Here is a 27,551-nt window from a genome sequence, read left to right as displayed (position 1 = left end):
AAGAAATGATGAAGGCTGGAATAAGTACATGGGTCTGAAATTAAGGCTATGATAAGTATATTCATCTGAAATGATGAAGGCTAGGATAAGTATATTCATCTGAAATTATGAAGGCTGGGGATAAGTACATGGGTCTGAAATGATGAAGGCTGAAGGCGAAGTACATGGATTTGCACAAAAAAGCTGTGGCACTCAAACAAAACATCCTTTGAGAAACCCTTTTCCCCCTCAAAGATTATGCAAATTGACATACATACCACTGACATACATACCACTGACATACAGACCACTGACATACAGATTGATTGATTGATTGATTGATTGATTGATTGATTGATTGATTGATTGATTGATTGATTGAAAACTTTATTAACAGATTGCAGAATGGGTACAATACAGTACAGCTCAATACACACAATTGTTAAGGGGATGCAGACCAGAGAAAGACTTGTTTACATCAGGGTCCCCCATTTTCAATTCATCAGGACATATATGACATACATGACATACAGATAGTCAGTACTGCTACATCTATACATTTATGACATACCATATTTGCAAATACAGTACTGTTTGTGATACAGAAGGAGTCAAGAAAAGGGAGTATATACATTTGACGTAGAAACTGTACATTGGAGGAGGTTGGGTGGGGGGGGGTTGGGTACATTGGGATATTGACAACCATACTGGGGTAATTTACATTGGAGGTGGTTGGGGGGGGGGGGGGGGGAGGGGGCACGATGTATAAACAAGCAAAACTGTACATTGAGGGGGGGGGGGGGGGGAGACACTGTATAAACAAACAAAATTGTACATTGGACTATTGACAAAACCCATACTAGGTAAATGACTGTACATTGGAGGGGGTTGGGTTAGGATATTTACAGGGGGCCAGTGTTGAATTGCAGTCTCCCGTAGGTGTCCATTGAGAGAGGTTTTGAAAGTGGGTAGTGATCCACATTCCTTTACAGCTTTGGGGGTAGGGCGTTCCACATTGATGTGGCATAATTGCGAAACGTGTTTAGTCCCTTATTTGAGCCGAATCTGGGTTTAACATGATTTGTGGAGCTCCCTCTGGTGTTGTGATCGTGGTATTCACTGACCTTTGGGACGTATTTTGACATGTACATGGGTACCTTGGTCGTGTAGTGTATCTTGTAGACCAGGCCCATTGCAAGTTGCTGTACTCTGTCGTCTACTCTAAGCCATCCTAGGTTGTCAAAGTGGGCAGGGGTGAGGTGGGTTCTAGGAGTAAGGTCAAGCAGTAGTCTGACCAGTTTGTTTTGAGATGTTTGTAATTTTGTTTTTTAGCGCCTTTGAGGTGCTTTGGTACCATGAGGTGCAAGCATAGTCGTAGTACCCCTGAATGAGTGCTCCTGCCAGAGTCTTCAGGGTATTCTTGTTTACCAGAGAGGAGATCCGAAGAATCGAGTTCGTTGGTTGACTTTTTTTATTACATTGGATGCCATTTTGTCACAGGAGAGATTAGCCTCTAGGATGGAACCCAGGTAGGTAATTTCATCTTTCCTTGTGACAATATTGTCACCCACTGTAACTGAGAAGCCGTCGGTCTTGCTGAGTTTGTTATTTGAACCGAAGAGAATGGACTCTGTTTTGCCCATGTGTAATGATAGTTTGTTATCAGCGAGCCATATGCAGATTCTGCCTAGTTCCGAGCTGAGGTTTTTTTCAACCTGTAACTTGTTCTTGTCAGAGACCAGCAGGGCTGAGTCGTCCGCAAACAGGAACAAGTTGCAGTCACAAGCTGACGACATGTCATTTGCATAAATTAAGAACAGTAGCGGTCCTAGTATGCTTCCTTGTGGAACACCACAGCTCACTGTGAGGGGGGGGGGATAGGGTACCGTTTACCTCCACCATCTGTTCCCTCCCCTCAAGGTAGGATTGCATCCAGCTCACTGATAGACTATCAAAACCAATTGCTTTTAGCTTGTCAATCAGAATGGAGTGATTGACCGTGTCAAAGGCCTTTTGTAGGTCCAGCATGACCATGCCGCAGTATTTGCCTGCGTCCACCTCTTGTTTGATGTGGTCATTCAAATAGAGAAGGCATGTGTCAGTGGAGTGGGATGTTCTGAAGCCAGATTGGAATTTGTAGATTAGATTTTTTTCCGCTAGGTACTTTTCGACCTGTTCGTAGACTATTTTTTCCATGACTTTCGAGATGGAGGTGAGAATAGAAACAGGGCGGTAGTTGCCTGGGTCTAATTTGCTGCCCTTTTTGTGCAGAGGGGTCACCCTCACAATTTTGAAGTCCTTGGGGACGTGTCCCTGTTTTATGGAGAGGTTTATTATGTGTGTGATGATTGGGGTGATGGCGGCTGCTGAGTCTCTGAGGAATTTGGAGGGGATGTTGTCATGGCCAGTGGCCTTGTTAGGTTGGAGGGCGCTCAGTTTATTGAGTACCTCATCTGTTGTTACCATTTCCAGCTTGAAGTCGTCCTTGCGGACCCCTAGGTTTTTGTAGTAAGCTACTATGTGTTCTACCCCATAAAGCCCTGAGTGGGAGGGTAGTTTGTTTACCAGTGTTGTGGCTATGTTTGTGAAGAAAATGTTTAAGTAATTGGCTACATCCAGCTTGTCTGTGATGAGCGTGTTGTCCGTTTTTATGTTTATTTTTGAGAATCTGGTTTTAAGTTTTTTACTGCATCCTAGTTGATTATTGAGTAATTTCCAAAGTTCACGTGGTTTGTTTTTGTTTTCCTCAGTTTTGTCATTGATGAAATTCTTTTTTGCAGTTTTGATCATGGAGTTTACGTCGTTTATTAGTCTGTTTCTTTCTAGTTTGAGTTCAGTCACGTGGGCTTGGAGTTCACTGCTCGTGCTTTTAGTAAGCTTTGACTGACTTTTACGAAACTCAGAGAATTTTTTTGTCTCTGGTTTTCATAGCGGCCAGTCTATTGACGTACAGAATACTGACATACAGAATACTGATGGGTGGGGGGGGGGGGGGGGGGGCATTGGCTGTGATATAAAGAATGAAAGCTTGAAAATACAGAAGAAACAGGACTCCCACGAGGGACCCTGATTAAAAGGGCAATTTGAAAGAAATCACACTAATTTACAGTAAAAAGGTGACTAACACAGACAAGGAGACTGAGTGAGTGGCTGCCGACACCGTTAATGTGTTCAGGGGGCCACCTTGGTTCAGGAAAAATACCGCTGACGTTCTGTATCGGGAAGCAGTTGTGCTGAGGTAAGGAGGCCTCCCTCCACCCATCCTGCTTGTGGTTGGCTGCCTTGGCCTTGCTTTGAACCAGGGTATTTTTAAGTGGTTTGGAACCACTGAACCCATGTGCGAAAGGGCTGAAACATCCTTACATCTGTCGGGTTTGTGACTGGATGCTGACCCAGCAACACACAGTTCTAATAAAACCATTATAATAAGAAGAACATTTATAAAGAAAGAAATAAAGTAAAAACATTTTTATTGCATTAGCAAAATACTAGTGAACAGGGTCTGGTCTTGTGTTTGAATTGATTTGTTATCCTTGCTCTTGTCTACCCTCTTTGTCTACCCTCGTCTTGTCGCTTTATTATTGTGATTTTGTATGCTGTGATTTCTATGCTCTATTTGTGATTGTTTATCTCTAAATTTAAATCAAGGTTTGAAAAATGAAATGAAATGAGATGTCTCTCAACTTGTGATGAACTCAGATGGGTTGTTTGTCCTGCGGAAGCTTCTGGGGGGAGGGGGGGGGGGGGGGGGGAACTCTCAAATAGACCTGTGCAAAAACACCGTGTTTGTTCCAGCGTGGCACCCTTGTTTCCTCTGAATCTGGTATCCCTTTCCCACCGAGCTCTAGTTATTGTAGGACGGCGAAGTGGCCTGCAGGCTTATGTCGAGTATAAAACCCCTGGCTGCTGACATTTTCTAACACATTGTCCAATTACCTAGCTGGATTTGGCGCCGGCTTTAAACTCACACTGATCCCAGAGCAGTGGTACATTGGGCATACACTGCTCTCACTGCCCTCGCTGCACTCGCAACAACAAATCAACAACAAAAAAATCCAATCCTAGTTGTCTCACGCGGACATCAAATGTCATCCAGCGACCGAACGTATGTAACTATTTTGAGGTGATTGCATACAAACTCGCGGAGAAACTCATTTCCGAGCTCATTTCCAGGGATGAGTGGCATTATTTTTTGAGGATTGGGCTCGTCTCACAAGGACAGCATCGACTGTGAACGCATCGACAGGAGTCATCTGTTTGTATGCAGAGCAAATCACAGCCTTGACGAGGAGACAGCGACAGACACACAATTTGCCAGACGGCTTTCTGAATGAATAAAGAAAAAACTAAGGAAACAAACTACCGTACGTAGACATAAACGTGGGCCGTGAAGGGCATTCTGTATGGCTGACAAGACTTAATTCAGTATAATACCAGAATATTCATGGCGGTACCCTAAGGTGCTGATGGGAGTGTTGTTATGTATGCTGTGGTGCTTTTCTGCAAAAAGGCATATATTTTCTGTTCTTATTTGTTTTAGAGCCTATTATATTTGGGGCGATATTTGGAGGTAGAGCAGTGTTCTGGTAATCCAGAGGTTCCCGGTTCGATTTCTGCTCCTCCCGGGTAACATGGCACCTTGCATGGTTGCCTCTGCCGTCGGTGTGTGCATGTGTGAGTGAATGGGTAAAATGTGAGTAACAAATTGTAAAGCGCTTTGGATAAAAGTGATATATAAATCATTTACCATTTATTTACCATAATTTTTCTGTGTGATATCACTCAAATTACCACGTGTACCGTTGCCTGCAAACAACAAGTGTCTGTTCTAAAAGCCATGCAGTGTGTTTTGCTTGCATATAGATGACGATCGCTAACGATACAGAGCAATTACCGCGACTCAATTTGTTAGACTCATAACAGCAATGTGATTACTGGAATAGGAAGAGTAACGGCTTCTATTACTGCGTTACAGTAATAATAATAATAAAAAAGAGTCATGCGATTAAAATAAGGTGTTACATTGTGAAGTGTTACAGTCATTCAGATTTGTATCATTTATAATAAAAATGTGGATAATAACAATTTTATTATCGCACTGTTTAGAACCTGTCCACGTTATCCCTGTCTCCTGAGCCGTTTAATCATTGTGTGGTGTGATGTGTGCCTGGTGTCACTGTATGGCAGCCATTGAGCCTGCGTAGGTTGGGTGCTACCAGTGGTGGTGAAGGAGGCTTTGAGTGTCTAGAAAAGCCCTATATAAATGTAAAATGGATTTTATTAAGCATTACTATTTAGCGGTGTGTGTGTTGTTATTGTGTAATGCACAGCAAATGGACAATTATGGCGATGTACTCATATTCACCGCTTTATCTGTGGGATTTGTGTCCTGCGCATGTAAGTGAAGCCTGGTTTCACTATTCACATTTCAAACGTTTGACCCGGGTATACGCTAGCCACACTACACCACCATTAAAGCGTACAGGGTTCATCGCGATAACAGCATCTAGTCACTGTCTCTTTAATTGAATGTTTGTATGACATGTTTGTGTGTTGGGAGTTTCCAAGTGGCTGGTTTAGTTTTGACGCTAATACTTTGGCTAGAAACAACCAATTATCCTCGCTCTCTGGGAGGCCTTGGGGGCTGGCTTTCCCTCTTAAAGCGAATCGTTGGCAGCGCCTCGCAATTTTCAAACTCATGCTGCTCGTCAACCCCCTCCCCCCTCAAAACTCGACCTTTTTCAAATCGCACAACGAATTTACAGATGTTGATGCCTCCAGTTGGGTTGTGTGGCACCCGCTGACACAGCCCCTGAGACCAATTTCTCCATCGCCCTTCAGCTTTCTCTCTCTTTCCCTCTCTCCCCCTCACCACCCATCCCCATTCATCCCTTCATCCCTCTATCCCTCTATCCCTCTATCCCTCTATCCCTCTATCCCTCCTGCTCTCTCTCTCTCTCTCTCTCTCTCTCTCTCTCTCTCTCTCTCTCTCTCTCTCTCTCTATCTCTCTCTCTCTCTCTCTATCTCTCTCTCTCTCTCTCTCTCTCTCTCTCTCTCTCTCTCTCTCTCTCTCTCTCTCTCTCTCTCTCTCTCTCTCACTTTCTCTCTCCCCATCTCACCAGTCCAGACATCCACAGTGTCTCGCAGAACACCAGCATCTATCCAGGCCTCTCGGCTTCTGGCCGTGGTGGATATCAGCCAACCCCCCACCACCTCCTCCCTCACTGAGCTCTTTAAAATGGGATTAGACGTGCTTACTGGCTGCTTTGGAAAATGCAGTTCAATTTGCTCGCTCTTTATCTATGGCAAGCAGTCTTGAGAACACAGAGACGGGAAGGAAACAAGCAAATTAACTCCTGCCATAGTGACAGAGCGGCGGGGATCGCTGAATAGATGCAAACCCGATTAGCGGCGCAATGTCGTCCATTCACGGACGGGGGGCTTACATCTGTAGCGAGCCGAGGAGGAGGGGTGAAATGTTGAAATGCGGCGTCTCAGAATGAGGAGGGTGAGACCGAGGAGGAACTGGCAACCAGGTGGTCTCGGCTCTCGGCACGTACGGACAAAGCCTATTCCGACGATTCTTTCTGGTGGATCTGCTTTGTAAATATAATTCAAATAATGTATTCACCGAAAGAAAGAAAAAAAACCCAGAAGAAAGAAAACAGATTTCATGCTATTAATCTGAGCCTGGCAGAATACCTTGCACACTGATCTGCATATCAAGTAAAAGTTGGCTGGTGTACGTGGGCCTTAATTGTGCCATGCAGGATATATGCAAACTGTACCTTTTGTGACAGAACGGTGGCCTATACCACAAAATCGATGAACCGCTCTATTGAGATGGATTTGGATAGATGGACATTTTAAAGAAATTGCATTATCCAGGATATTAATGAATCGAGATGCAGTTGCAGGCGGATTTCAGGCTGAAGTTACACGAAGGGAAGACATGAACGTTTCATTTTCACTTTTCAGAACGTTGCCTTATCACAGTCAGGTTAGATGACGTTTGTCTCCTGAATTATTTTCGTTGTCAGAAGCTGGGCGTGGTCAGACGGCAACGGATCTCGTCAGTGAATTCAACACTGAGCATGCGCAGGAAGTATTTTGTTGCATGCACAAAAGCACGAGCTCTGGGTTAAAAAAATATATATAGCCTCAAATGTCTGGGAGTCTGTGTTTCAACTTGTTCAACTTGACTAACAGGGTGAAACATTAGGCTATCAGTTTCCTTTTTTTGAACAGATGATATGTTACAAAAAATGGCAGAGGATTATTTGGATTAAAACACAGTAGCAGTTCAACTGGAGAGGAGCTCAGATGATCAGTCCGGAAAAGTATGTTTCTTTTTTCTCCTGTGAGAGTCCGGCGAGGGAGAATGTTGGTGTGTGTGTTGGCGACGCATGTCTTTCCATTGGTTTCATTTGGTTAACATTATTGGGCGAACAAGAAAACGAAAGAAAACTGTAAAATTGTAATGACCCTACAGCTGTTCCAATGTAAATGTGCCTTCCTCCGTGCACTTTCGCCCGCTCTGAAGACGGACTCGGTGTGCCCTGCCACACGCGCTGTTCTCGCACGGAATCCGCGAGTGCCTGCATGCACGACTGGTGTGTTTGCGCTGTGAGGCGTATTCTTCGTATGGCTGCACGTACCGCACCGTGACGGCCGTACCGTAAATTTGCAGGACGAATACACGTATCGTTACACCCCTACCGATAATATAGATTTGATTTAGAAATAGTAGCGTGTACAGGTGAGAAACGCAACACTTTTAGTGAAATGCACGTATTGCTGCATAGCGTTGTTTTCTGGGATTAGACAGGATTACTCTAAAACTATACTCATATTCACCACGGTATAAAACGGGAATGTATGGATGAAAAAAATATTTCTTTAACACATATTGAACGATAGATAGTCGATGTCAAATGGGCCATAGTATTGTATCCATAGCTATAATATAGAATATAGTTATAGCCCTGCAAACACCGGCCACTTATTCCTATCTCTTAGAGCAGACCTGGGCATTGTACGGCCCGCGGGATGATTCTGACCGGCCCGCGAAAGATTACATGATAATAAAAAAAAAAAAAAAAAAAATGTTTTTAATTTCTTTTTTTTACTTTTTTTTTTACTTTTTTTTTTTTCATGTCAACGTTCACACGCACAATATACGCTTAGGAGACATGCTCAGAAGATGTTGGTTCTCTTTGGATCCACCTACATATGTGAACAGACATTCTCAGTCATGACGTTTACCAAGTCCAGGTACAGATCCTCTCTCACTGATGAACATCTGGCAGCTGTGCTTCGCATCTCCACCACAGACATGCAACCTGACTTTGATGGACTTGTTAAAGCTCAACAGAGACTGGATTTCTCACACTGAATGAAAAAAAAAAGAACTGAAGAACACTAAAATGTGGAAATATAACAAGTGAAATGGGACACTTGATATATTTCTTTCTTTTTTTTGCACAGTTCTGAAAACATTAAATGTTTAATATAGGCATGTAAAGTAAAAAAGGCTACAAAACTGGGACACTTTTCTTTACACAGTTCAGTGACATGTCTTGTTTATTTTTGCTATAAGATGATGTGATGTCTTTAGAAAGCTAAGAAAATCATTGTTTTAATAGTATATGAAACTCAAAATGCCCTTTGTTATTAATGTTTCACATTTTGTTTATCATTTTGGAAATCAATTATATTTGAATAAATGATATTTTTGAAAGCTAACCTCACCTTTTAATTGCCAAATAATAACATACACTCTTACCAGGGGTCAAAACAATGCCATTTACTGCTTTTTATATAGAAATAAAATGTATATTATGCATAATTGATTTTGGAATTTTGGCCCGGCCCCCCAACATATTTTCAGTTGCTCATTCGGCCCCCCCGGGAAAAATAATTGCCCACCCCTGTCTTAGAGCATGGCGTTGTAAGTACAAACGATGCTCAACTGCATGGCGTCCATTGAGTTAATGCAAGCTAAGTCCCTGTGTGAGCACCTTTTTCAATCCCTCAGTCACACGCTTATCATAGGCATGCTGGGAAAGCAACATGATTGACGGGCCCTATGAGGGTCCCGGTGCAAGGGCTGAAATTAATTATATTATAATGTTCTTTTCTCTCCATGGAAGCAGGAGGGTTCTGTTCTGCCTTCTCAAACGATGCGAAAACAACCAGCAGTGCAGAGGTAGCCTATTATTACCAGCAGCAGTCCAGAAGTAGCCTATTATTACCAGCAGCAGTCCAGAAGTAGCCTATTATTACCAGCAGCAGTCCAGAGGTAGCTTATTATGACCACATTTAGCTGGATATTCAAGAGTCCCACTACCTGCCTCCATACAGTATACAATTACAGCTTGGGAGGTGTTTGGTATTTTCTAATACTTCTAATACTCAGCATCTGCTAGTTCTGGTATGATACAGGCAGAGTCTGCAGTCCTGGCTGGGGGGGATTGGAGCGGTTCCATCATCTTGCCAACTTCAAGAGTTGAATCTATCCCAGGATAAAAGGCAAGGTGAGTGGATACATTCCAAGGCCCGGATCCAGCTCACACAGGCAAAAAAAAACGTTGAATTTTCAACACATATAATTTACTACACAGGAAAGTGTGGAGGTGGCTCTTCTTCTTACCTTGGGGCTGCCTGCTGGGATGGAAGATCTGCAGGTCAAAGGGCTGCGCGCTGGTCTTCTGGATCACCGTGACGTTGCGGCCCGTCCACTTGTTAGCCCTGGCCAGGGTGTTGGTGCGCCAGTCTGTCCAGTACACGCTTCCCCCAAAGAGGGACACGGCGAAGGGGTGCGACAGGTACTCGTGGCCCCTCAGGATTTCCATGACCCCGCTGCCGTCGTACAAGGCGGAGAAGATGGCATCTGAACTGTTGGGGAGACAGACACGAGAGGGCTTGCGTTTGCAGAGAAACACTGGCAGGGATTCAGTTTTTTACGATTATTTTATTATTGTCACTGTTTTTTAAATGTACATACATTCAGAAAAAAAGTTAAATGCTTGTTTTTCCCAGCTCCTCAACCGATATTTGTAAATAGTAGATAACATATATTCCATCAATACAAACTATAAGCTATAAATATAAACTATAAACTATTAACTAAACTATAAAGCTAAACATAATACACAACGTATATTCTATCTATACAAACTATGCTATGCTAACTATAAATAGTTATAAACTATAGACTAGAAACTAAAACTCTGAACTAAACTATAAAACTAAACATAATACACAATGTAACTGAGGGGTACAATTCCCTGACTGTATTAATAAGTATGGTATCATTAAACCACTACTGTCTTATGTACATTACTACTGGCCATACAGTACACAGGTATATGAGATGAACACGTCCACAATAACACGGTTTCACACAAGTACTTGTTTAGAAGAATATTTATTAGCAGCAATAATATTATATTACATTACTTTACTTAGAGTCGCGCTTGTAAGGTGAAGAATGTGCATGAATAGGTCAAGAGCGTAAGTCCATTAGAATATTACGCAGGAGATAATGAATACCACCTGTATCATAGGAATTATATCTATGGTACACTAGTAGGGCAGCGGGAGATACTAGTAGGGTCCCTCCGGTTGTAGGCCAGCAGGGGGAGGAAATGTTCGAATGCAAAGTCTGGATCACCGGGGAATCAATAAGCTCCAGCTACGGGAGACGGTACATTACTCCCTTGATCGGCAGACGAAAGCAGCAGCTATTCTCCGGTATGCGGTGCAGCATGGAAGAAAGCTAGCCAGCCTCAGGCGTCCTAGAGGCGGGCTCGACGATGCTCCTCACAGGGTAAATCCCACACAGTTGTGGGTGTAGACGATTCTCCGCTCCATCAGATACAGGACCAAAGCAAATATAATCCAGCCGAAAAGGGCTCTGTAGTCGTCGGGTAGGTTATCCAGTGTACATATCCACACGGTCCTCGTCTAGGGCTCCTCGGATGACGGCACCAGGTTAAGCCGCCCAGCCTGGATAAGCACACTAGCTCGGTACGAGGAAGCGTTGGTAATGCTGGTCACTGTAGAACGGTAGCCGCACGATACACTATACATAAATAGACTATTACTGAAATAATAGAATAGGTCGAACTTGACGGTACAGCGTTAAACTCTGATAATTCAGCTATCAATTCGCACGCGGTCTCAGGGCTCTATTTTGGGGCAAAACGGGCCCACTTCACAGCACGTTGTATCGTGGTGTGAGGCTTCAACTTATTGGGTAACTCGAACTTCTGTATTCACCTGCGCCGTATTTATACGTTAGGTGAACAAACTAGTACCAGCCTTATTCCTGTCTCGTATTCTTGCGCAGAGCCGGTCATGTCCAGGCATGTCTTTGGCGGTGACTTTGAACTAGACATTGGGGGGTATGGCAGTGGCGCCTAGTGGATCGCTATCCAATAGGAGAACGAAATATTATGGTCTGTACTAGGTAAAAGGGATATTCCGTGTATATGTACAAAGAATACACAAGGGATATCAGACGATATACAAATACTATGCAATATATATCAAGTAATAAATATATATATTCGGTTTAATCTGATCATTCGTAACACACAACATATATTATATCTATACAAACATACAATACAAGGTACATGTTAGAAGCAGTGTGTGCGTGTAATAAGTCAGGTAAGGTGCTTCTTTGTGTATGCTTGGCAGGGGTGGCGAGAAGCGCTGGGATGAACTCCTCGTAAAGCGAGGGAATAATATGCTTTGCATGAGATTTGTACCGTATCTATGACAACAATGTTGAACTATCGTCACCATCGTCATCACTGATGTGTTCTTTCTTTATCAATTTGACATTGTTTTCACCATGAACTTAATCTCCCAGTGGATGCTAGCCCTTCTACTGTCCTCGGCTGAGTTCGATCGGGGGCCATTTCTCCCACTCCATCTGACAAATGAAACGTGATTGGTTGACTGATAAAAAGGCCGACAATGACACACGGAGAACCTTCCTCACCGGAGCACCGGCGCACCTGAGCACCTGAGCACCTGATCTGGTTAGGATCGCTGAGATGCTTGGTGGAATAGCTAATTATCTACCCACAAAAACATTAAGACAAGTGATTCGTGCTCTAATTGGGAGTCAAGTGCTGTGCTGCCATTTGGGGTAATGCCAGAGTCTGAGAAAGGCTGCAGGAATTATTCTTAGTATAACATATTGGAATGTTCAAACGTTAAGGATATAATACTAGCCATAGGTTATTAAAGCAGTATGACTATGTAATGAGTATTTTTTATTTTTTTTTGCTTTTTCATAATGTATAAATTAATGTATGCTTTGTATTCTGGATTGTTTGTATGTATTAAGTGTGGTTTTTATGCTATGCACTCTTGGAAGAATAGACCGACAGGGCTAAAAAGAGATCCAAATAAAACAAACAAATAAAAGCCTTCCTGAAAGGTTGAGCCTAGACGTTTTAAACGTGAGCCGCCCCCACAACATCTGCACAAAGAAGGCGGAGCCCTCAGAAAAAAAATATGCTGGTGCAGCACTTTTTCTCCCCACTGCAACTACTGTCTCCATGTCGGGAGTAACTGATAAAAGACACAGGTGCTCAGAAAAATGCCTGGTGGACACAAGTCCAAGATTCAACCACTAAAAGTGCTTATTCCAACAAAACTCCCTTTGAGCTTCTCCGATGGGTTAGATGGTTCGAGCCATGTCTGGGTCTATTTAGCAGTTTAGTCTTGTACAAAGAGATTAAAGCCAGAGTGTGCACTACACAACACAGCCAAAGCGTTTCCATAGCTGCCCTGGCATTGCCCTCATTAAAACTAGTGTACCAACTGTCCGCCTGTTTTATTGCAACACTACTATCACCGACATCTAAGAAGGGAGATCCCCCCTTGAACTGCCCTTCTAAGGTTTCTCTCCTCCACACTGCCTGTGGTGCATTTTTTTCCTATTGCTAGGTTTTAGTGAGTTTTTCCTTCCCTTCGCGTGGTTGATAACGGTATTGCTTGGTAGAATAACATTCGTTTTCTGGCTCATATACTAGCTAACTGGACTAGAAACCTCTCTGTTGTGAGGTTGTATCAAACATCCATGATGAAAGATAAGATAACGCATTCAACGCAGAGCCAATGGAATGAAGCCTGTGCCCACTCTAGTCTCCCACGGTGGGGAGGCAGTACGGCAATGCAGTGCCTTGGGTAGCCCACGTGCCAAATTACAGGACGTGAGAAGGGCTTGGCTAGTCTCTTTCAAATGTATGGTTGTATCTTTGGTTCGAACGTCCTCCTTGCTGGAGTAGGGAACAAGCATTTCCAACACATGAGCATCCAATCCAGCAAGTAGCCCATTTATATGCTGATGACACGGTTATCTATATTGTATGGCGGATTCTGTGCAGTTAGCTACTGAAAACGTGCAGCTCTCTTTTATTGCTTTGCAAGATGCCCTACAGCAACTTAAGCTTGTTCTCAATTCTAATAAAACTAAATTCATGATATTTTCCAGGGCAATTTTTTTTTATTACAATAGTTTACAGATATCATCACTAAATGGTACACAAATGAGCAGAGTCACGGAATATACATATCTGGGCCTGTGGATAGACTAAAAATGTACCTTTGAATTTCATATTGAGAAACTTGCATCTAAGCTGCGCCAAAAGGTTGACTTTCTGTACAGAAATCGCTCAAGATTCCCTCAATTCTGTTGGAAAATAGTTGTTGAGTCATTGTCAATATTTGTATCTGTTCTTGATTATGGAGATGTCATTTATCGTCATGCTTCAGCTTCCACCCTGAAACCCTTGGACTCTGTGTACCACTCTGCACTTAGATTTATTACTGGACATAGGTATGATACACACCATTGTATCCTTTACAGTAAGGTTGGTTGGCCATCCCTGGCAGCTCGGCGAGACTATCATTGGCTCTTGTACATTTTCAAGGCATTGACCAGCAAACAGCCACCGTATATAGCTGCCCTGTTGGACAGGAATGCTCCAGTCCATCAAACATAATCTAGTAACTGGATCACATTTAAAGTACCACGGACTAGTACAGGACTCGGCAGGACAGCATTATCGTATGCAGCCCCAAAGTCCTGGAATGACATTCAATCAAAGTTAAAGTTGTTTTGTTGTTTTATCTGGTTGTACACTCAGCAGTTCTGTAAATGAGGTGGCCTCACCTCAGAGCTGAGTATAAATAAAGGTTTCAATCAATCAATGATGAAGAGGGATTGTGTTGCAGGTATTAGTCAGATTCTCAGTTGTCAACAGGAACACTGAGCTATGGCTTGTCAAAAACCTTTAATATTGGATATAAATGCTAGAACAATTTAAATTAATGCTCTTTGACAAGTGGCTGTGGTATAAGCAGGATAATGCCCTGTGTACAAACCTCTTAACAATCGCCCCCAAAAGTGACCATTTTAGTTTTAGTTTTTGAGGACTGCATACTTTTTTTGCAAACCAAAATACTATACTTTATACTTATAGCACATGCATGAGCCTGGTCTCTTTTGAAAGATGACATTCTGAAGTTTGAAAGTTGAAGAAAATTCACTTTTAGTGCTAATGAAATAGAGTAACAAGGTCTGAACTTGAGTTGTAGAAAAACGTGTTACTCTGTAGTAGTTAGTAGTCCAGAAGTAGTATTTCCAAAAATGTTGTATGGCTGAGAAAACACCCTGGGTCCATAGCCTGAAGTTTTGTGTAGTAGATGTCCAAATTTCATAGAAATCCGTTCAGAATGAGTGATTAGAAGCGGTTTTGGTCAAAAGTGAGAGAGATCAGAAAACTATTTTCTCATAGACTTCAATGCATTCAACGGAGAATTCTCTTCCTGTTTTGGCCCGTGACTTTTCACCTAGATCCCTGATTTGCTCATTCCCACATGGGGTACCATTGGAAAGCCCTACTCATTGCTTACAACCCTGTCCAATAGTTTGAGGTGGCTGGGTAGCACAGTGGACTAAGCGTCTGTCTACCACCGCAGAGACACTGGTATCGAATCTGGCTGTCAGCGGTCCCTCCGGCTTGGGCGGTCGTCATACTGACACCGGTGGGTGGTATTCTGGTCGTTGTAAACAGGTCAGTCAGGGCGCCTGCACAGCGAGGGAAGGAACTGGGTAAGGTGATCCTCCCACGCTTTACACTTCCCCAGTGAGAGTCCTCGCTGTCAGGTGAAAAAGAGGCTGCTGGCTGTCTCCTATGTATCGGAGGAAGCATCTGACAGACTTCAGGGCTTTCTAGACCGACCAGTGGGGGGCACATGCGTGCAACGGCCAGGAAGGGGAGAGGGGAATTGGCATAATGACTAAATTGGGATGGGAGAAAAATACAGAAAAATAGGAGGAGAAAAAGCGGATAAAAAAAAACCCTGTCCAATAGTTTTCGCCAAATGATTGATGAAATGAATGAAAAATGAAAAAAATTTAAAGTCTGTCGTCTACTTCGGCGCACGCCTCACATATCGGCATGTAACTCGAGAACCGCTGAACGGATTTTGTCGCCAGGCAACAAATTCTATAGATATATTGTATTAAGAAATATGCACACCTGAGCCGCTAGAGGTCACCAAAGTGCCTGTGGGCAAATCGTCCTCAAGAGGGCCCACATGTGGGCCGTTGCATGCTAAGAGGCAACATCTAATGGACTCTAGAGGAGCGCAAACAACCAAATACCGTCAAATATCATAATTCTACGTTTTTCCCATTTGTGTCAGTGGTGCAGGCTCATTAAACCCAATTTCCCATTAGGGGAGGGAGTGAGTGAGTTTGAAAGGCTGCATCATACCCCGTACCAGGTATTATCTCATGCTGTAATTGAGGTCTAAAAGCTGGTGCACACGCCATGATAGCTGGCTCTAATGGCTTACCGTGCATCAGTCCAAACGATCCTCTTCTCCAGATGATCCAATGTGAGCCCATTAGGCCACGCTCCTATCTCCATGTCCTTAAACACAATGTGTCTGCCCCCTCCACTCATCGATGCAGCCTCGATACGGGGGAACGTGGCGTCCCAGTCCGTCCAGAAAAGGATTCTGGGAAAAGACAGAGAGAGAGAGAGAGTGAGAGAGAGAAATGTTAGTCTGAAATATTGTCTGTTTTTGAAACAGGACAAATCTTCCAAAAGAGAGAGCATGTGAGAAAGGGAATGAGGCCAAAGATAATAGAACCCCACTTTGCCCGCAAGGACAAAAACATTTAGCATAATTGGTTGGAGAAGTCGAATGAAAAGCAGAAATTGCAGCGGGGGAAAAAAATACAAATAAAAAAAAGATCCCATTTGCACAGAAGCTGTGACAACATTGCCAGGGTGAAATTCGACACGTCAATCAATGTAATAACCGTGTGATCCTCAGCCATCCTCACCCGGTTGGTCAATGCCGATTGTGCGACGAAACTGCAATAATTGCACACATAGTGCTGTTGTAAGTGGCCTCATAAACAGAGACATTGGCGGCAGGATAGGGGTTCAGACAGGAACATCACCGGGCGGTCCACCGTGACCCCCCCCCCCCCCAACTCCCCCAACATCTGTGACATTGGCCTGGAAAAGGGAGGCCATCTGTTTTTTTATGACTTTCCACAGTTCAATGAGGCTTGAAAATGAACACTGTCATTGCTTTGACCATCAACAGAGTTGTGTTCGCAGCCCCACCCCCCCACCTCCTCCCCCAAACAAGGCCCCCAGTCTCGCCTTTGTCCACAAAGTCGGGGGGGGGGGCGAATGAAAGCTGGCCGGCAGAAGCTTAAATCACACGCTGACGACATGGGAACAGTGTTAGGAAGAAATATCCTTGTCCAGATCAATAGCCTTATTCATGGGATCAGACCGACCCAATCAATGGCCCACTCCTTTGAGTGGATTCAAGTAATTAGATTAGAATTATTACCCTGGAATGGAACTGCGCCATTGGGCAGCGAAAACGCCCATTAATCCTACTCTGTGCGGCCATGAAATGTACTCATCCTCCCCAAATGTGAAAAAGCACTGTACGAGTGAGTGCATGAGCAGATTATTAATTTCTTAAGAGTGTTAAATTGATTTTAGAAACATCTGAGGGCTTTGCTTTAAGCTGTAATATGTGCAATCAAAAGCCATTTGGAAGATGCTTTTATCCCAAGTATCTCACCGTAAATAAATGACTGCATGGCACATGACACAGTTCATAATGCCACACTCTTGTGCATTACTCAGGGATGGGAAATAATCTAATATTTTTACTCAAGTATGGTACTTACAGTTTTTATTTGGTGGTATTACTTTACCTAAAGGGGAATGCCACTCATTTTAATAATGATGTTCTAGTATGTTCTTCCTGTGCCCCAGGACAGTTGATTTGTCAACACGCGCCACTCTCCTGAAGCTAGAAATCAGAGAGAGACCTCATATAGTAGTCTACACACTACATACTAGGGCTGACCCCTATCAGTCGAATAGTCGACTAATCGATCAAAAGGAGCAGCAGTCCACTGCCAACCTCTTAGTCGAATGCAAAGAATTAAAATACCTTTTTTCTTTATAATTATTACTTATTACTTATAGAAAAGAGGCCTAGAAGCGTGGCTAACGCTAATGGCAAGCATAACAGAGGCTAACTGCCTATGAAAACAGGCACAGAGGCACTGAATGAGGATTTCACCCATCTAATGAACACTAATACTAGACAAACATGTATCCATCAGTGGACCAATTGCATGCTTTCGCAGAGGACAAGAAGCCTTCCGTCGACTCATTCAGACATTAAGCACCCCCCACAGCCCAAATGGAATGATAAAAAGAAAAAGAAAAAGAAATAAAAAATATTATACTTAATTTCTTTTCATAGTCGACTAATTATCGGCACATTTTGGCGACTACAAGTCGACTATACAAATCCTTAGTTGGGGACAGCCCTACTACATACAGGTGGACATAGAGAGGGTACTTCTGAACAGTCCCGTTGCCCATGGCCCTCTGTGGGGCAGATGATCTTCCTCTGCAGCGTGTGTGGAGGCGATCCACTGGTCTCATGTGTCCACCAACACCTAGAGAGGCCCTGGTTTATTCTGTAAGGAGGTTACAGATCCCCAATCACTCTTTCCACTAAGTGGCCGTAATGATTCAGTGTTCCAACCACCACTAAATATCAAATGAGGAAGAAGCAGTGGTGTCTTCTGGGTAGAGTTTTCTGAATTTGCCTCTAATGGCACAGTAGCACAGGGAAGACGTTGGCTGTAGATAGGGAGTCTATGGATGGCTATTGGTAGAAACAGAACTAGCCTACTTGTTCCACCTAGAACTGCTTAGCAAGCTCAGCCTTCTTGTAACCAAGCTATTACTGTATATATATATATATATATATATATATATATATATATATATATATATATATATATATATATATATATATATATATATATATATATATATATATATATATATATATATATATATATATATATATATATACAGTATATATATCAGTGAACATCCCACCCCCCACCTCGAGAACCCCCCCACTCAGAAAAAAAACATGTTTTATCTCTATGCTCCTGCTGGCCTGGGATTTAACCTTTTCTCCTCTCCACTACTCTGCCTGCCTCTCAGGCTTCCTATCACTTATTCATAGTATGCATTCAGATTCTAAAGGATTATTACCCTATATTTATTGTAACTTACAATATAACTGAGAGGGCATACAGACCCTCATCTGCACCTTACACTGTTTACTTGCTCATAATCTCTTATATTCAGAGTAAATTATTTTGTTTACACCGATTATTTTTTATCTTTACTATAATTGTATTGCCTATTTATGTCTTCTACTATCACCATGCTCATACATGTACCTCACCTCCCCCATGCTGCTATGATGCCTGGATTTCCCCAAGGGGATCAATACAGGAATATCTTATATTATCTTATCTCATCACCCCCTTCCCTCTGGTAGAAGACTCCAAAGTCTCAGGTGTAGGACATCTCGTTTTAAGAATAGCACATATCCCGCGGTTGTCCGTCACCTGAACTCAAGTCCTAATGCACAGGCACTTTGTACTATAAGGGCTAGCATTAGCCGACAGGCACTTTAACTCATTCCGCGCCAGACCCGATGATAGTCGGGTTAACTCGCCGAACGTTCAGCGCCAGACCCGAGTATAGTCGGGTTTTGGCCGTTTTTTCTTTTATTCGATATTTCCATTCATTATTCATCCAGGGAGCCTGGTGTTATCATAGGGAATGAGTCTGAGATCACAAAAGTGCAATACCGGCCGCATCCTACCAGGCGGCGGTATTGAGCACCCTTTGAAACTCTGTGTCTTGGGCTGCGAGTCGATTATATTGGTCCGGGCGGACTTTTCCATGTCGGGCAAGGGGAGCGGTTGTCCCGATCAGCTTGAGGAGCGTCAAATGCTCCAGATGGATGATTTATGGCGGATTATGTTGGCGACACGATCAACACCAATAGTGGGACTCGCGATCAGATAATTGGAATAGTCTTTTTGGGGCAGATCCTAGTCAAGGTAAGGGCTATATGATATCAATCTTGCGTTGATCAAAGCATGCCTTCATTGCGATCCGAGCCGTATGTGTGTAACGCTAGTCCAGAACGTATTCCGTTGGCGACGATCAAAGCATCGAAAAACGTGTGTAGGGACGGAACGCCAATGCATTTAGTATAATACACATTGGGGGCTATTACCAGCCTCCCATGAATTACCCTAGACCGCTCTAATACCATACTTATATTCACCACGGTATAAAACGGGAATGTATGGATGAAAATGTTTTTTCTTTTTCACATATTGAACGATAGATACTCGATGTCAAATGGGCAATATTATTGTATCCATAGCTATAATATATAATATAGTTATAGCCCTGCAAACACTGCCACTTATTCCTATACTTTAGAACGCTGTCCTTTCAACCACACAGTATACAGCGCCCTCTGGCGCTGAAAGTGTTAAGGCAATATGCACTTTAAATTGGAGCACTGAGCTCTTTTAGGCACTGTAGCATTTTTTTTTATTGTTTGTGAAATACGTCTACTTCAGGGATTGCATTGCATGTATTCTTGTATGTTTTTATATTGTATGTTTTTATACTGTAGGCCATATGTACTGTATGTTTGGCACCAAGACAAATCCCAATCAACCATGTGTTGAAATGGCAATAACGTTTTCTATCTATCTATCTTATCGTATTGTATCCAACAACATAAACAAAGGAGAATAATAATAATAATAATAATAATAATAATAATAATAATAATAATAATAATAATAATAATAATAATAATAATAATAATAATAATAATAATAATAATAATAATAATAATAATAATAACAGATGGAGTTTTTGGAACACTTGATCTAATGGATGTCTGTCAGTTATTAGCACCATTTGCATTACTGAGCACCAGTTGCAGAATGCAGCTAGAGAACCACTTTGCCCAGGTAGAGCTTCAAAACGTTCCATTTCTATTTGTGTCTTCTTCCATTAATAGATATTTTCGAGTTTCCATTTAACACGGATGCCTGCTGACTGAGGGTAAAGTTTGCCATCTCCGAGACATAACAGTTTACAAGCGGCATCTGCATGCTTTTCAACTCAACAAACAAACAGTATCTTGCACGTTAGGCTCTGCAGGGCACAACACACCAATATACAAAGAACTTATGATTTAGGTTTCTTATATTCTCACCCGAGATGCTTTTCTAGGAAAAATGAATGCGATGCGAGCCGCAAAGAGAGGACAGAGCAGTAAGGTGTGTGAGGCCAGGGAGCAGGATGAGCTACATCTCTTTTCATCTCCACAGCTGGGTCCGCAGGGCTGTTATTGATGTATTCTATATCTGTGGCCTTAATGGACCCTAACACAGCAGACATCTTCATACATCAAAGCAGATGCGGAAGTGGAGGAATAAAAGACAATTGCTATTTCACTTTATTACAAAGACCTCAGAGACTTTGATGGATAGTGTAACCCTGGGGGGGTAGGAGGGGGCTGTATCAGACTCATACTGTTCCGTGGGAGTCGGTGCATGGCCTACCCTTGTCCCGGGTCGAGGGCGATGGCCCGTGGGTGCTCCATGCCTCCGGCGATCAGCGTGGTCCGCATTTCACCGTTCAGCTTGGCCACCTCGATCTGGTCCAGGTTACTGTCGACCCAGTAGAGCTTCCCGGTGATCCAGTCCACGGCGAGACCCTCTGGGGTGGCCAGGCCGTGCTGCACCACAACCTCGATCCCCGTTACCCCTGGGAATAACAACAACACATTGACATCAGCCAACAGTGTTATAGGAGCACAACCACAAGGGAGTGGGGCGGGTGGACTAGATAGATGCTAGAGATGTTTCAGTGTTTTTTAAACATTTCCAATGGGATTAACATTAGGGGTGGGAGAAAAAATCGATACGTAGTAGTATCGCGATACTGTGCGTGGCGTTACTGTATCGATACAGGGATGCCAATTATCGATATTTAATTATTCAATTTTTTTTATTTTATATCTTTTTTTTGTATAAGGAAGTTGCATTGTTCATTTCAATACCTGTAATAGTACAGTAGTCCACACACACGCACACATATGCATTGAGTTAAGTTGGAATATGACTGTAATACAAACAGTTCAGTTTGTCAGGTACTACATGCAACACAGATTACAGTGTTGGCATCTGTCTGCTTGAGAAAAGACCATGTTCTGCAATAAAAATGATTGAAGTGAGATGAACAGACTGAACTTTTATTGATTAGATAAAACATGTTGACAACGTTTTACTTTGCAGTCACAATACATACATCACAATATATCGCAATATTAATATTGCAATACTCAGCATATCGCAATATATTTAGTATCGCAAAACTATCGTATCGTGACTCAAGTATTGTGATAGTATCGTATCGTGAGGCCTCTGGTGATTCCCACCCCTAATTAACATGATACCACATCTGTAATGTGCATGGTGCCATGTGTAGCTTTGCATTCACATTAACAGTTGTAATCACAATACCTTCATATGAACTATATGTGTTAACTATATGCGTTATCACTCATGGAATCATGCAGTACCATGTGAAGTTCCAAAAATATAGACAAACTAGAATGGGTGTTTTTTGGGTGTACAAAGTGGACATTCAGTCATAGCAGTTCATAAAACAAGTCATTTCAGACAAACATTTCTGAGTAAATTTGAACTACTGACATGCATTTCTTGTATGTATGCATATGTGTCTGTCCCTATATCTGTAGCCTATCGTTCTCCTCCTGTATGTAACTCTCTGTACTGTATCTCTCCACCCTCTATCTCCCTCTGTGTGTGTGTGCCTCCCCTCTCTCTATCACCCCCCCTGTGTGAGTGTGTGTGTGTGTGTGCCCTCCCACTCTCTCCCTCTGTGTGTGTGTGTGCCTCCCCTCTTCCTCGCTTCTTCTGAACAATATGCCCAGACAATGAAAATAACCCCTTACATGGTAAAATAACAATCCCTGTCATTTTGGTTATTTATTGTATTTAATACATTCATTTGCATAAAGCAAGCAAATCTGTCCACTATCATGTTGATAAGATAATATGTGACAGCGCACAGCAGTATCGACCAGTATTAGTCCGGCGGCATTTCGCATGAGACCAAAATTATTATTATTATTATTATTATTATTATTATTATTATTATTATTATTATTATTATTATTATTATTATTATTATTATTATTATTATTATTATTATTATTATTATTATTATTATTATTATTATTATTATTATATATTTTTTCTTCGTATACAGTTTGAATGTTTAAGAACATATTTACTATAAAAGTGAACAGTTACAGTATCTCTAATAGTAACAATTCTTTGTTTAACACATTGGGCGCCAGCCATTACCCTTAACCTTGTAGCTAATGCGCCAGGTTTCCATAGCCTACTTTCACTGTGCATCACTATGTTTGGAGAGCTATATCTATATCCTATATTATAGCTATGTAGACAATACTATGGTCATTTGACAGTCACTTTCTTCCGTTGAACATGTAAAAAAGAGATAATCTTTTCATGTATACGCTCGCGCGTTATCCCGTGGTGTATAGTTTAGGAGTGATCCGGGCTAATTCCTGAAAAGCTGAGTTATAGGGCGCTACGTGAATTCTGCTATAAGCATTGGCGTTTCTTTCCTGGACACACTACTATTTACAAATGAAATGTATACAGTAGGTATTATGTTTAATCATGAATGCATGAAAGGGGGGGGGGGGGGGGGGGGGGGGTCGTTTTTTGATGCTTTGATAGCCAGTAATGGCATTCGTTTTGAACACCACACACGCTGATCAGCTGGATCGATATGAAATCATTGTAGGATCAAGGTGGAATTGGCGTCAGATAGTCCTTACCTTTGATCGGGGTTATTCCAAAAAGAATATTCCAATTGTCTGATCACGATTTCCATCTGGTCCCAGAAATAATTTGGCACAACTTATGGATCGAATGTGCTAGATGCGTTTCGAAGTGGTCAGATGAAGCGATTTACTTGGCTCTGTCTAAATTCTGCGCCTGGATGGGTTTAGATCTAACACACGTGAGAAATAAGATTTCAAAGGGTGGGCGATACTGCCACGTAGCAGGATGCGGCCGGTATTGCACTTTGGGGATCTCAAAATGATTTCCTATAGGGACACCGAGGTCCGTGAACCTGTAATGAATAAAAATATCGAATAAAAGAAAAAACGACCAAAACCCGAGAAATCTCGGGTCTGGCACTCAACCGCTGGAGAGTTAACCCGGGATATCTCAGGTCTGGCGCCGAATGTGTTAAAAAAGGATGTTTCCGTGTGAATTTGGTCATTGCATGGGGGCGGAATTAAATTTGCATGCGAATTAAGATGAGTGTTTTCCTTGGCAAGTTTGAGTTGAGAGAGTGGGAGAGCGACAACCATAAATAACACACATGGCCTCTATTGATAAACTTTCCATCGGATTTAATGAACGTGTCAATGACTCTACCTCGGAGGGTCTGTCTTTATGCGTCTTTATGGGTAAGTTGTTGACTAGTTTAATCTTGGTGTTTTTTTTTGGGGGGGGGGGAAACTGGGACATTTAACCCTTTCACTACCACACTACCAAATGATTAACCTTGCACTGTGACAATACATAAGGTTAACCCTTTCACTCACTGTCACACGACAAAGGGTTAAGGCCAGGGCTGTATTGTATTGTGTTTTTTCTCTTAACTCAAACAAATAAAAAACACCAAAGAATCCCCAACTGTCGAGTTGTAACAATAAATAGAAATAGATAAATAAACAAGGGTGATGGTGATAAAGTGTTATGTGCATTGCTATGTAGTGTCAGGGCAGTGTTGTCGAGTAGGGCCGTGTATCAATGACATGCATTGCAGTCGCTCTCTGCAAACGCTGGAGGAAGATTTAGTCTATTTACAGTGCCTGAGAGAACAGTGAAAAAAAAAGTACTGGGTGGAGGGGGGAAACAGAAAACTCGTGAGGAAAGCACTTTGACATAAAGGCAAATTGCTTTTCTACAGTGTTCCATTAAAACGTGAAAAAAGGTTTTCCGCTTTTACCCCCCGACTGTCTATAATCCAGCTGTTTACAATTATCCTCGGATGCTGTGCCCTTTGTGCGAGTCTCACAATATGGAGAAACAGGTACGGTGGGGGGAGAGGCTTTCTATGACACACACAACAGACACACAATGTATGGGATATATATATATATATATATATATTCTGTACAGAGCCAAGAAGAAACTCTAATTCATCATCCTCTGAGGAGAGGTACAAGAAGAACACTTGAAGACTTTTGGTCCCTCAGCATTTTGGCTTTAAACCCGACAGGAAATAAAATAATTTGTCAATGGGAAGGATGGTATCAGCTGATGCTATCAGACCGTGGCTTATAAACACCTCGGCACAGACCTGGGGGGGGGGGGGGGGGGGGGGGGGTGTTATCACTGGGAGCAACTCTCCGAACGATGTGTTTTGGAGGGGTGGATGGTGGACGGGTTCGGGGTAGGAAATGGCTTGATGATGGGTTGAACCGATACATCACGGCACCTTGGGTATACTGTGTCTGTGTGGTGAGCAGTGATGCCACAGATTACTTGTAAAAGTAATCTGATTACTGATTACTCCTTTAAAAAGTAATCTAAGTTACTTTACTGATTACTTGATTATCAGAGTAACTTAGTTACTTTGAAAGTAACTACAGTAGGTTACGAAGTCGTCGTCGTTCCCCCAACAGTTTTTTTTAAACGCTTTATTGAAAGTGCATAAATTGTTTTTAACTTGTTTCTCTGCACATAGCGTAAATTGTTAAACTAGTGCTTCAGCTTCTGTACCATCAAGTATGGTAAAGCAACAGTCTATGATGCTCACAGCATTAGAGCAGCCAGCCAGTGGTTTTACAAAACCAGTGTATCACATCTAACAAATGCAGGCTGAACTATTCAATTATATCAACTGTAACTATTAAATTGTTTTTATAAATGTCTCTCTATAAACATACAATCAGTCTCTCTTTAACATGTAAATTAACTGTAAATCTGGCAAATAAGAGCTTTTGCTCTGCCACCATCAAATATACATTAATCAAAAGGGAAAGAAACAATCTCTCTCTTTTGCTGTTGGACATCCGAGTCCTCCTGTACCTAGTTGAAGCGTCGGCTAGTGTTGTGATTCCAGATGCTTTCAATGCAATTGGATGTGCTGTTTTTAGCGGTAGACAGTATTTTGTTTCCTCAGCATATGAACGTGAAGTAGTGATTGAGGCTACGTTTAGACGAGCGTTTTGGGATGAAAGTCTGAACAGAAACCGCAATCACTTTTAATTTTGCGTTTAGACAACCGTTTTGGGGTGGAATTCTAACGACGGAGCCCTGCTGTCACACGATTGGCGCATATGTCACATGACGTGCTGTGAAGACCCGCCCTACTCTGCCTCTGATTCGCAGACTGTGGATGGGGAATGTGATTGTACCAAAGCAGAGTCACTCACAGACAGAGGGACCAGTCACGCCGCGGGACACATTCTTGTGTAACCCTTTCACTGCCACACGACGTCACACCCAAATAAGAAAAACAGCTCAAAATGTATTTTTGACTGTCGAAAACGAAATAAAATACTGCATTCCGCCTGCATTATGAATTTATGATGAGATAGTAACGAAATAGTAACGCACAGCCACTTGGACAAGTAACTGCAATCAGATTACTGGCTTTTAAAGATTAACGCGTTAGATTACTATTTTCGGGGAAAAGTAATCAGATTACAATAACGCGTTACTTAGTAACGCGTTACTGGCATCACTGGTGGTGAGAGTGTGCGTGTGCATGAGTTGTGTGTGTGTGTGTGTGTGTGTGTGTGTGTGTGTGTGTGTGTGTGTGTGTGTGTGTGTGTGTGTGTGTGTGTGCGTGTGCATGTGCATGTGCACGTACCTCCTGACTCGGAAAGCCTCCCCCTGTAGATCTTATCTTCGACCACATCTGTCCAGTAGAGAAGGCTACGGTTAAAGTGGAAGTCGAGTGCGATGGTGTTCCTCAGGCCTGGCACCAGCAAGCTGTAGTCCCGCCTGTGGAGGTCTATCCGTCTTATCTCGTGCCGGATGGAGAAGATGATGAAAGCCTCAAAGGGATCTGGTCCGGCGGGTAGGTTGGTGGTGGTGGTTTCATGGAGGAGGAGGGGGGGGGGGGGGGGGGGGGGGGGTGCAAACAAACAAGTTGTATTTGTGTCGATGCCACTACAGTACCACACAACCACGCAAGTACACGTATGCACATTCACACACACACACAACACACACACACACAGATACACATTCGCACATGTTGGCGTCCACACACACGTGCATGTGGTGGCACCCAATTGCATTGACAACCAGCTGCATGCGCACACAGGAGCGCATGCAAGCTGGCTCACCATGTCTCATGAATGGGCACCTCGGCGAAGCTTATCTACAGAGCATTCAACACAGAATAGCTCTCTGGGGAATGGTTTGTGTTGTGGCACAAAAGCAATTAAAACAGTGTCCTTGCTACTATACACAAAGGCACACGGTACTGTTGCTGCCAGACTGGCACAAACTTAACCGGCAAAACTGACGTTCATGGCTATGCAAGCTAATTTCAAACAAACCCACAGTTACTTATTCAGCGCGATGATGGCATCTGCAATGCAAAAGGCAAGCAAGAGGAGCTGAAAGCCCTCAAAACTTCAGAGCAAATTCATTAACACCTTTGTCAAGATTAAATGAGGATGTTTGTATTTGTGTGCAACATTTGATTTATGGTAGCGCCATACAATTTTGATCGGCTTCCAGCGGAAATTGCATATTCGTTTGCTACTTTAACATAAGATTAGCGCCGCTACTGCCATCAATCTTTGTATGAAATAGAGAAGCAAGTAATCAAAACGAGGCCCATAAATCTGAATGTGACAAGCCAAAGACTGCGCCATATCCCTATCCTCTTCCAGGCAGCTACAGAGCAGACTCACGAAATAGATTCAATAACAAACAAACAAACAACAATTTTTTTATCTAATTAATTACAGGATTTGTGAT

The 27,551-nt window shown here is 42.6% G+C and overlaps 1 protein-coding gene across 1 annotated transcript in view; it reads right to left on the bottom strand.

Annotated features, from left to right (window-relative positions):
* lrp1bb (low density lipoprotein receptor-related protein 1Bb) overlaps positions 1–27,551 on the bottom strand; it is a gene marked incomplete at its 5' end in the record, with an annotated part of 1,188,884 nt that overhangs the window by 443,555 nt on the left and 717,778 nt on the right. Inside the window, 4 exon segments of the mRNA XM_084314368.1 lie at positions 9,633–9,877; positions 15,869–16,033; positions 21,033–21,237; positions 26,428–26,625. Of these exon segments, the coding sequence (XP_084170494.1) occupies positions 9,633–9,877; positions 15,869–16,033; positions 21,033–21,237; positions 26,428–26,625 (813 nt within the window).

The sequence above is a fragment of the Notolepis coatsorum genome (assembly GCF_963971535.1).
Source record: "Notolepis coatsorum genome assembly, chromosome: 5".
NCBI lineage: Eukaryota > Metazoa > Chordata > Actinopteri > Aulopiformes > Paralepididae > Notolepis > Notolepis coatsorum.
The sequence above is the reverse complement of the archived record's forward strand: the minus strand, read 5'-3'. Positions and strand labels throughout refer to the sequence as shown.